The sequence below is a fragment of the Fusarium phalaenopsidis genome (genome assembly GCF_050370095.1).
Source record: "Fusarium phalaenopsidis strain FUZ10S chromosome Unknown contig_32302, whole genome shotgun sequence".
Taxonomy (NCBI): domain Eukaryota; kingdom Fungi; phylum Ascomycota; class Sordariomycetes; order Hypocreales; family Nectriaceae; genus Fusarium; species Fusarium phalaenopsidis.
In genome coordinates, this window is record NW_028145405.1 from 2,255,221 (window position 1) to 2,267,180 (window position 11,960).

Consider the following 11,960-nt stretch of genomic DNA (forward strand, 5'->3'; position numbering starts at 1 on the left):
GCGCCCAGGGCTTGAGAAGGTGCCACAACCAATCAACCGGAACAAAGAACCCGTGGCAGGTAATGTAAAAAGCAGGGAGGTATCGACATGTTCCCACTCGGGACCATGGACGTCTCCGAGTTGCTTCGATTCGTCCTTGTCTCTAGGCGGTCCACGCCTCCAACCCGCCAACCAAGCCTATGCAGCGCTTTCCACAACCCGGATCCTGGAATACTCCGTCAGTAATAAGTTAATAATGGGGAGCCTTGATTAATGATCGGCGGATCCTTGTGCCCCTGACGTGACGGGGAGCTCGGAGGCTTGGCTTTGATCTGAACCACCAATATCGCAATGCCTCAACAGTGATGGAGTCATCGTAAACACTTGGCTCGACGGCAGATGCCACTTTGCGGGAGCTGCCATGCCCTAACCAGAAATTGATCAGTAAGCACTTGAATTGCTTGCATAACCTAGACATTTGGGTTGAATTTTGCCACCCATTAGGCGTCAAACATGTGATGAAAAGTAAAGGCCAGGAAGCTCCGTTTTGGTGAACGGTTCGTGACATCTTTCGCAGGGCTGAAAACGGAACAGAAACATGGCCGAGGCGGAGTGTAGTAACACGTTCTAATTCTAGAAACAAAGGCCAGCAAGCCTAACGCCATTCGCCACTTTGTTAAAGCTGCTGAGTTGCTTAAATAACCAAAGCCCTGGGATGAATGCTGTACTGGGGTTGGCTGAAGCTCTGTATAATGACGACGGCCGAGTGTCATGATCAAGGACGCACCCCGGCAACTCTTGAGATTCGCATCGCATTGGCTCCGGGGGTTTCGGGCCTTCAAGCCTCAAAGGGGCCACTGCGGCTTACACGTCGGCCCCCAGTTAGATGGCCGACGATCTTGACGACGTTTCCCTCACAAGCCACACGGACCCTTGCTGAAGAGCCTGTGTCGCGGCCAATGCAACAGTATTTTTTGCCATCGCCGAAGGCGCCTCTCAGCCAAGGAAGCGCAGCGCATCGTCGTCATGTCGTCATTCCTGCTTGTGCGACGGATGAAAGATAGGCGTGATGGGGCCTGAAACGGTGACGATCGGCGGTAAAGGTCTGGACCCCTGTTGACAGCAGGGTGGCGAGAGCGCCAGACAAGGAGGTGGCCCTCTATCTAGGTGTCCAATGGCTTGGAATCAGGGTCATTGCTGTACCACAACCTTTGCACTTCCCACACTCAACTCTGGTGCCAACCTTGGGCACTGCCTCGTCGTGTGCAATTGACCACTTTTTGGCGATCCATCCGGGAGATTTGGCAATCAAAAGTGGCCGCGCAATTCAAACCCTAGGTATCTGTGTTATGAACCAGCCCGGAGCTTTTCGTCCGGCCCAGATTAGATGGGCGTTTCATTGGCCTGGTGGCGTCTCAAGGACCCTTCAAGGGTCCAAAAGGCACAGCTCGCGGTAGGGCACGCACATGTCGTTAGTCCGGATATAGCAGTCGTATGACAGGGACCCGGGTGCGGTGGCCGACAATTGGGACGGGAGCGTACATGGGAGCTTGAAGGACAAGGACAAGCTGCGGCAGAGCTCTGTAACACGGTAGTGGCGTGCCTGCGTAACTGCGTCAGAGATGACTGGCTTTGGTGACGGACACGAGAGATTCTGGGGTTCGACCGGGATGGAGATGCGAGTAAACGCGGTCGAGACAGCATCGTGAAGTGGGAGAATCCCATTGTCGATCATCCGGTCGGGGCATGACCCAAATAGACCCCAGAACAGCCCAAGGGTTGCCCAAGTCGTGTTGACGGGGCAAGGGCCTCCAATGAGACGTTAGTGTAGCGGGAGGCTTATGGCCCGGGCGCATTGACTAGCAAGAGACGGTGGGCTGGTGGGTATTGACGGGCAGGTAAACGGGATAGATCGACATTGTCGAGGGTTGATGGGACGTCTGGTTGCTGCCTGTGGAACGCCGTTCAGAGATGTAGAACAAGGGCTCCAGGATTGAAGTGGCTCTCCTGGGCAAACGGCGGCTCTCTAGTTGTCAGCTGGACGGCGCCCGTTGCATCGCAGGGCGACCAACGCCATCAGCGCAACGACACGAGGCTTGTCGATCTTGCCAACTAGGACTCAGCAGCCGCGCAGACATCGAGGTGCCTGGCCCACGGTCAGTGCTGTGGCCACGGGCCAAGGAAGAGGCTCTGAAGCACTTGGGCAGGATGGGTCGGGTACCTGGGAGGAGGGGAGTGACCGCATGGACGGGTTAGCAGGAACAGGAGAATGCGGGCGTGGAATTTGGGACCCAAGGTCATGGACCGGGCTGGACCCTCCAGAAGTGGTCCGAAGCCCCGTTGAGATGGTCCAACCTCCAGACCGAGGACTGCGAGATGCACCAGTGGCAGAACGCCGGGCAGGGTGGTAGCAAGCGCCGCATTGGCCGGGGTGGTTCTTCTAGTCGAGCACCTGCTGTGGCCATCATCGAATGGGGGAGGGCGGACATTGTTCCATGCTGCCCGACTCGTCCGTCGACGGCACAGCGAATTGACTTTTGATTTCTGGACGCTCGCAAGGGCACAGGCGGGCCTGTCGCGTGTCGATCGGATCTCAGGGACCTCCACCCTACCGCCTCGGCTATTCCCTGTCTCGCAGATCCCTGCTTGCTGCAGCTCACAAGTGGTTGTCTCGAACCACCGAGTGGCAACGGCTTCGTACGTGTCCCGAACGGCGGGCGGACGTGCCTTCTATTTGTGGTTTGCTGGCACAATTGACTCCCCGAAAGCAGTATGTACGTCGCGCATATCCTGGAATGTCGAGTATGTGCCAAGGAACTGGGGCCTCGCGGAAGAGTAAGTGGCTGTACTCGATGTGCGTGCGTACGTCTGTATGCAGACTATTGCCATGCAAAGTGAGGCCGGGGAGATAAAAATGGGTGTAGGAGCGGACGCCAAATTCAAAATTGAATGGCGGCAGGAGAGTCGTGCCTACCAAGCTGATAGGCAGAGTTAAAATTCCGGGGCAGGAACGAGAGACATCATCCATTCCCCAAAAGGAGGAGGCATCACGGGACGGTGGCGAAAACGGTTCGTCAGGCAAGCGGGACGGGGAGTCTTACGTTCCCCTTCTGACACCATCTCCAACAAAAAATCCTTCGTCCACCAACGAGATGGAGCTGGTTGATGACCGTTTAATGTTTCAATGGTCATCGCTCAACACCGCATCTAAACGCCCAGAGCATTCAGCCACCGTCAGCAGGAACAAGGAGCCAGATCACCCCATGGCAGGCACCTCACCAGGCCTGGCCTGTCCGGTCCGTACTTACACTACTAATGGATACCAAGAGACCTTCTCGTTTCGGAGGCAGACGGTGGCTCCCCGTGGAGCCGTGGGACCCTTCAGGGACCTTTTGCCTCTGAGACAAGCCAACCTAGGCAAAGAAAGCAAATTCCCACAGCAGAAATCAGAAGTGGAAGTCCAACTTACGCCACACCTCGCTCAGACTCGGCGTCAAAATAGTCTCCAACCATGCTCGCTCCACAGCTGAATTGGATCCTCCCGGTCACCCACCCCTACCACCTTCCCTGGTGCACACCCCCTCTCCTTGTCTGATGCTGGTCAAGTCGAGTTCTACTGTGGCTTTACCTCCCGGACCCCGTTTCCTTGCTGTCGGCGCCGTTTGTCGGCTCCCACACGCACCTCCAATCCCATTCCCAATCGTCTCTTGTCTCATCACTCATCACGAATTAGTGGCCCCGGTACCTGAATGCTCCGTTCAGAGATGGTGGGTGGGCAGTGGCGGCGTCTCTTGCTACCTCCTCAGCCACCGTCGGCTGATGGGTGGTGTTCGAATGGATGATGGATGCGGCCCAGCTGGACAGGGGATTTATGTTTGGGGTGGACAGGCGACAGAATAGATTATCGGAAACCGGGGGCCTTGGTCACTAATGGCAGTACCAACGACCGGCAGCACGGCAGCCTTACCTCGACTTGTACCGCCAACTTACAGCACCTCCATCCCGGTGAAGCTGCAGCGTTGGCTGGCTAGCTGGGGCATCGCGTGGCTCAACTCGTTCTCCTCCTCTTGGGTCCATGATCCGAGACTATCAACTTCATCTTCCTTCCCCTTCACCATGTCTCTTCCCGCCTAGCTTGCACCCTCTCCCCACCGAGCTCGAGCTCCTCCACCACTTCCTCCACTCACTCCTCCACCCAGTTGACCCGAGCAATTCCCATCCCAGAGCTCTGGCGACTTGAGGATCGTCGTCCATATTTCCCCATCTCTCGTATCAAGTCGTGATTCACGCCCCCCTTGTATCTATCATCCCGTCATCTGGTCTCTTTCTGATCATCTACCCCATCCCTGCAGCATACCCTGCCTTACCGTCCAAGGCTTCCTTGAGCCCTAGCTCCGGAAGCTTTGACTGTTGGCCACTCGCTATCCCCGTTATTGAAGCCTCTTCTTCTTGTCCTTGGCCTGCCACATGGGTGTTCGCCTCCCTCTCTCGCCCCTTCTAGAGCTCCAAGCCTCACAAGCCTCCGGCGCCTTTCTTTCTTTTGAAGGGCATGGGGCTGTTGAATTCACCTGCTTCGTTTGCACCTCTTGAGCCTTCTGCTACTAGCTAGCCTTTTACTTACGCTGCCAGCGTGGTCCGACCCCAGGTCATCTCCATAACGCACCCCATCGTGCCTGTTCCCTTGGGATTTGTTTCGCACCTCAACGTTCCTCTGATCTGTGCATCTCGATCTCTCTCTAATTACTGCCCGTGCGGTAAGCCCTCTGTGTGGCTGACCGCCGTCTGGGGAGGGAATTTGTTGCACATTTATTCTCTACTGCACCAGTCTTGCTTGCTGGTCCCTGGCCGAGTCGGTATCCCTGTTGCGCCAAAAGGAAACACGGCAACATCCATCCATTCTTCTTCAACCTCGCCGTTACTTTCAAAGTTCTTGTCCACTCTCTAGCCACTTGAGATTTGGTTCACTGGTCTTTGACGACTCAAGCAGCCCCCCGTGGGGTATCACACGCCTTTCATCAACCACCTTCTTTCAACAACTGTCTTTACCACCATTGCGTTTTGTTCCTGTACTCGAATATCACGACTCTCCGGTGAATAAATCGACAAAAAAATACATACAACTACTGTCCCCATCGTTCAGAGCTGTCTTCCGTCCCCTCCCCCACGCATCAAGCGGCACTGCCCGCTCTGACACACATTCTCGGCCCCAAAATTGTTCGAGATTTCCCCTCTAACCACTCTTTTACATCAACCAGTCACAGCCACCTAGCGAGGGCTTGGGTAGTTGCTTGTCCGGAAAAAAACATCCCTGTTCACTTGTGGCTTCTTTGTTGGAAACTACACAAGCTCCCGCCTCGACTCCTCGCCTACTTCTGGATCGAATGACTTTGGACTACGAGTTGCTCGTTGCGTGAAAGGTTTGGACAAGTTACAAATACAATTCTCTGGCTCAGGTGTGCGAATTATCCTCTCGTTGGCCCCCAGACGGGCCAGGTTGCTGACTGGCCAGCTCATAGTCAAGATACTCACATCTTCAATAACTCAAATGGGAGATATATCCGGTGCCCAGGCCACAGACGTGGGATCTCTTGACAAGGACACTCCAAAGGTTGGCGATCCGGGGGCATCTACCAGTCCACCGCCCAGTCACGACGAGTCTCGAGCTTTTCCTGAGCATGACCCCTCTTTCCAGCCTCAACAGCATCCTATAGCTTCGCAATACGCATTTACAGCTCAGTTCGGCATGTCCCAGCCTCCCACAGGCCATCGTCCTGGGCCCTACAACATGGGCCCCATGGGAAACGCCCTTCCACCCGTTAATTATCGGCCAGGGCAGTATCCTCACGGCACTCAGCAGCGATACAACCCCGCGAGCTCACCACCCATGATACAGCAAATGCCCCAGTTCTCGGGTCATCCATCGATGCCGGCGGCTGCCCAGGGATACTACCTCCAGCAGCCACAGATGGCGCAGTACTACGGGAGTCAGATGCCCCAGGCTCAGCCAGGATCGACGATGGCTCCGAGGCAGAACATTACATACTACCCTAGCCAGATGATAATGAGTCCTCAACAGTCGGCATACTACTACGCCCCTGCTCCCCAATACCAGCCCGCAGCGCATCCTGTTCCCAATACCATGGTCGCCGGGCACTACATGAATGGGAACCCCGGAACCAACGATCCCCGGACCTTGATGCAGCCGGCAGAGACGGGTGGAAGTCATCCTCAGCCTCCCAAGCAGGGGCAAGGTAGGGCTAGGAAGCAATCTCGTGTCAGGAGCGAGCTAAAGCAGAGCCCAGATGGAGCTGAGAGGCGCCAGAGCGCCGTCCGTGGCCCGCCGCGAAAGCCGCGACAGAGTGGTAAGTCAACTTGCCTCGATGACAGTCAATGCTGGCTAAGAGTTATTTTCAGGGCATGCCATTTGGATTGGCAATCTACCACCGCAGACTGATCTCATGAGCCTCGTCCACCATGTGTGCAAGGAAACGACAGGCTTGGAGTCGCTGTTCCTCATCTCCAAGAGCAACTGCGCGTTTGCCAACTTCAAAGATGAGGAGACCTGCAGCGCGGCACAGCAAAAGCTGCACGATTCCAAGTTCCAGTCGGTTCGTCTTGTCAGTCGACTGAGGAAGAGCACAGTGGAGGGTGCTACCGGCGTAACGGCTCCGACTGGCCCTTCAGTGGCGACAACTACCAAGACGGATCAAGTGTCGGATGCCACGCCTATGCAAAGTGGGAGCCCAAACCCAGCAGATGAGCCAACGACGACGTTGACTCCCAAGGCCGAGCCTGCTGAAGAGACGACACCGCAGAAGGACAAGTTCTTCATACTCAAGAGTTTAACGGTCGAGGACCTCGAATTGAGCGTCCGAACCGGCATATGGGCCACCCAGGCACACAACGAAGATGCTTTGAACAGCGCTTTCAAGGTAGGTGGCGCATCGTTTCGAATCTGCCATGACAGTGAACTAACCAGACCGGTCAAATAGGGCGCTGATAGCGTCTACTTGGTCTTCTCGGCCAACAAATCGGGTGAATACTTTGGTTATGCTAGGATGGTTTCACAGATCGACGAGGATCCCGCGGCGGCTATTGAGTTTGCGCCGACATCCCAGGCGGCAAGCGACCTCGACCTCCCAAAAGCTATACCGACCGAAGCGACCGAACACGCCCCCAAGGGGCGAATCATTGACGATTCCGCCAGAGGAACCATCTTCTGGGAAGCCGAGCGGGAAGAATCAGAGGCATTGTCTGATGCCGAGAGTGAGAGTGAGATGTCGAGTGGGAAGAGTAACAGTGCGGAGGAGACAGGTACCAAAACTTGGGGCAAGCCCTTCAAGCTTGAATGGCTTTCGACGAGTCGACTTCCGTTTTACCGTACGAGAGGGCTACGCAACCCCTGGAATTCGAACCGCGAGGTGAAAATCGCACGAGACGGAACTGAGCTGGAGCCTTCAGTCGGTCGAAGACTGATTGGGCTCTTCAACCGAGTGCAGAGCCCAGGACCAGCTCATGCGGGCATCCGCGTGCCCATGGTCATGATGGCGGGCTTCCCCCCGATGCGGCCATACGGACAGTGAAGACTCGATCGAATTTGAGACAGGTTCTCGACATGCTACTCTCGATACTGGTCCACTGGATTTTCTCTACAGATGCGTTTATGGCTACGATAATTCAAAGAAGCGGGAACACAAGTTTCGGTTCTATGCTGGACATAGTTGGCATATTCACGACAGGCACGGATCATTGGCGGCGGCTCTCGATGTAACTATACAACACGATTCACGTCTCATGATGAAAACATTCGAATCTCCAGAACAAGTTCGCCGCTGCCCCGTGACGGGGCTTGATTTTTCTGTTCAACCGAGGAGCTGTCCATCTTTCAGGCTACTGCTAATTTTCGAAAGTGACGGGTCTTGGAACCAGCTCCAACAGCTAGCGGCCAAGCCATTAGGTGGCTCACTAATCAAGACAAAGTGGCAACGGAACGCCCGGCCAGCAAGCCCTGCCGCCATGTTACATTGGCGGGCCGCGATTACAATGTCCGAGGGGTTTCGGGAACGCCATGCTGGTTTGCCTGTCTCCATATCTGAGCGATGGACATGGCAGGCTTGAGGTTGACGATCGCGGTGGCTTACGATTGTGGCTGAGGGAACCAGAATCGGGCGGTGGAGAGATTCGAAGGCTCCTATTAGCTGGACGACGAGAACTAATGCCAGAAGATGGTCGAATTGGCCACTGCTGGGGTGGGTTTTTGGAGTTCTCCTCTTGACTTGCGTTAGCTTGCTTGCAAGTTGGCCGGTTCATAAGTTGCGCATCCTATCACGATGACGTCAATTGAGGTTCCTCTTGGAATCCAGACCCGGGTTTACCATAACCAAGTCGCCAGCTCCGCATTGTGGGGCCGGGAGTCCTGCCTTCAAGACCCTGGCACTTACAACCTCAGATGCGGCTTGGCGTTATCTGAGGCGAGAAAACAGGCCAACAGGGACCACCAGGGATACAAGTGGCCACAGTGAATCATGGTTTCAACGGCTGACCAGAAATCCGGTTTCCCCCATGTTGGGCCCTTTCTTGTCCTGCCGAACTTTGCACAGCATAATTCGTTGAACCACGATACCTTCGTTACGAGACAACACATCCCACAGCATTAGGCAATTCGTCAATGCACTGACAACAAAGCCAGCTAATCATTCTAACCTGGATTCCTGTACTAGCACGAGTCGTGTGCAATGTCCAGATTCTGCTGGTATATCAACTTGCAAAGCCGAAGCCCGGACCGGCCTTGAAACGGAGACCTCCTAGCTATTCGACACCATGGTGATTAGTCCGTCTCTTTCGCGGTAGATGGCATGGATATCTACATCGTTACTTTACTAGCCGACAACTGTTGCCGAGCGGTAGGCCCCGTGAGGCCTCAAGAACCAGGGTGCTCCAACTGCAACTCTACAGCCGGAACTTCTACTACTTCTCGGGATCATATCAATATGTCGATAATGCGTCTCCCCTGATGTCCAATAGCGACCCCAGTGTCGTTAACGAATGAAGATATTTCGGGGTGAGGAGCTGTTGGCAGTACGCGTTTTCAATACTACGGGGCTCCTCTTTCGGTTGGGTTCTTGTCAAGAGATACAATGGCAGTTCCGGCAGCATGGCCGCTATGGGCCAATGCGGAGTTGTAATCTGCACTTTCTCGTTGGAGTAAGGTTATTTTACATTCGGGTGTTCTGAATTGAAGGCAAGGACAGAGCCCACATGAGCTGGACAAGGCAGGTATGTAAGTGAGGGGTGTTTCTTGGGTCAGAGTATACTGCACATCTCTATCTTGGTTTATGTCGACTTCTCTTTGGGTTACCGTGGCCATTGCTTGGGACTTGCAGGCGGTGGTCTGCTTCCATGGTTGGACTAATTGTGGTTGTGTTATAATTTTGGCGAGGACAGAACTGGTAAGTTTCCATTGGTATTGGTTCATAAGCGGGGTTTCAGTTTCAGCAAAGGGGAGGACAGTTCTCGTTCTCGACACAAGGTTGGCTTTGAACCCAAAGCCGCATAACGCCGAGGGTGTGAGTTGCCCGGGCAGTTGGGGTGTAAACACCACCCTCTGGGCATCGTCTAGTGGAGGGATCAGTGCTCCGTTTTGGCTGGAATTACTAGGTGTCTTTTGTGTTGGCGGTTAACTTGAGTAATCCCACGAGTCAGTTCTAGGTGACTCGGCAATATTTCAAGCCAAGGTTGATCTATGGGTGCTTTAGAGTTTCCGATGGCACTTGTGCGGCTCGTACTCCCCGAAAAGGGTCTTTCTTGCGGCGCCTGGTGTCTGAAATTCTCCGACTGGGCTTGTAGGGGAGGGGTGGGAAAAGCCAGTACATGGCCCCTTGACTGAAGGTTGTTGTCGCACGGAGGGGGGTTATTGGACTCCCGTGTGTGGGATTTCTGTTCTAGAACCCATGTTTTCCATGGTTTCCATCTCATTTTAGGGCTTGCTTCATCAGAGAAGTTGTTACCGTGGAATCACTGGTACTTCTTGAGGTGACCAGAACAGTTTGGGTGGTACAGCTCCGACGCTGCTGTCGAGGGCTCCCGAGTTGATGCAGTATGAATGCCTGATTCCTTTCAGAGGGTTATTTAGAAGCGGTTTCAGTGTGTACAATATGCTAGTCTCGCCCCGTAGTTTGGGCATATAGATGAATCCACTGTACTGGGCCGATTTCTTCACATCTGAATGCACATCTTGATTGCATTTCATCTACGTCGGCACACACTAGGTAGAGCTTGCGATTACCACACAACCAGAAAAGTCAGACCAGAGCTCATAAAAAGCACTCAATTTCTGACACACAAATACTCGCAGAAAGAGTAAAACCATGAAAAATACATGTATTCAACCTGCATTGCTTGCTTTCTCATGTTTGGTGGTTAGGATAAAGTGAGGTCTAGGGTATCCACCAAATCTCGCATTATCTTGCATTACATAATCAATCGCAAGGACCAAAACTGACAAGGACCCTCTTCCATCTTGACAATCTGTCAGACTCTTGAAAACGACGATTGATTGAAGTGCAATGCTAATTACCATTTTCGCTCACTCCAATTAATCGTAGAATATGCAGGAAGAATCATGAAGCAATTATGAGACCATGGAATTTTCGAGGCCGAGTGTCGAGCAAGCTCTCGTCATCCCGTGCACTGGCGGAATTTGCTGGAAGCTTCCACCACCATCTACCAGGTGCTTGCAGCTGCCGGCAGCAACGGGCATACACATTCACACGATTTGATGTCAACGTCACGCCCGATGCTACGTAAGCCTGCGTGTGTCACGTCTTCTCTGCCTGTCTAAGACGGTCGCGTCAATTCTAGAAGCTCCAAGTGGAAGCCTTCGCGAGCATTCACGAAGGCCTGGGAAACCGCCATCTCGATCTGTCCTTCATCACCCCCAAGTATAAAGCAAGGCTTTACATCCCCCAAAGCTGGGAATCTTTCTTCATCAGAACACACACAAACAAACAACACAAGCAACATCTACAAAGCTCTCTTGCACTTTGCAAATCAACTCCTTCTTCAAGCTCTTCAAGCAACCAACCTGAAGCAAACCACACTCAACACCATCACCTACCAACCAAACAAAATGGCTTTCTTCCCCCGCAACTTCTACAACTCCGACGCCTCCTTCACTCCCCTCTTCCGCCTCCTCGACGACTTCGACAGCTACTCTCGCCAGGGACAGGGACAGAATGGCCGCCGCAGTGGCCTGAGCCACTGGCAGCCCAAGTTTGATGTCCGCGAGACTGCAGAGGCCTACGAGCTCCACGGCGAGCTCCCTGGAATGAGCAAGGAGGACGTCCACATCGAATTCACCGAGCCCCAGACAATGCTCATCCGCGGCAAGACCGAGCGCACCTACACTGCCGGCACCCCTCCTGCTGGCCTGGTTGAAGACACTGCCATGAGCGGTGCCATCACCGAGGGCAGCGACGACGGCAAGAGCTCGCACCAGGCCACAGTTGAGGATGAGGCCGAGGCCAACGGCCATGAGCAGGGCACCGAAGTCGTTCAGCAGCCCAAGGAGGAAGTCCAGAAGAAGCCTGCCGACTCTGCCAAGTACTGGCTCACTGAGCGCAGCTTTGGCGAGTTCTCTCGCAGCTTCAACTTCCCCACCCGCGTCGACCAGGACACCGTCTCTGCTACCTTCAAGGATGGTATCCTGAGCATCGTCGTCCCCAAGGCCAAGAAGCACGAGTCTCGACGCATCACCGTCAACTAAACGACACAAACAACAACATGACACCACTACCCAATCATGAGGTGTACTTGATAACGAATCGCGGAGGACGAGCACCACAGATGATTTGATTTGCAACTTTCCTTTCTCGAGTCAAAGCTGTTAAAGACTCACACTCTCTGTATTACTCGCATGGACTGGTGTTTTAGCAAGTTTTATTTGATGATTGTTAATCACAAGTGGCCTGCCTTGGTCCTTT

The 11,960-nt window shown here is 54.0% G+C and overlaps 2 protein-coding genes across 2 annotated transcripts; both read left to right on the top strand.

Moving 5' to 3' along the window:
* Positions 1-5,524: 5,524 nt before the first annotated feature.
* LRP88_08060 (YT521-B-like domain-containing protein) lies at positions 5,525-7,562 on the top strand (the record flags this gene model as incomplete). Its single annotated transcript, XM_083244571.1, has 3 exons — positions 5,525-6,341; positions 6,394-6,911; positions 6,972-7,562. 3 exons carry the CDS (start codon positions 5,525-5,527, stop codon positions 7,560-7,562), a joined length of 1,926 nt encoding a protein of 641 aa, XP_083099065.1.
* A 3,545-nt stretch (positions 7,563-11,107) lies between these two features.
* On the top strand, positions 11,108-11,743 carry LRP88_08061 (HSP20-like chaperone; the record flags this gene model as incomplete). Its single annotated transcript, XM_083244572.1, has 1 exon — positions 11,108-11,743. One exon carries the CDS (start codon positions 11,108-11,110, stop codon positions 11,741-11,743), a length of 636 nt encoding a protein of 211 aa, XP_083099066.1.
* Positions 11,744-11,960: the final 217 nt, after the last annotated feature.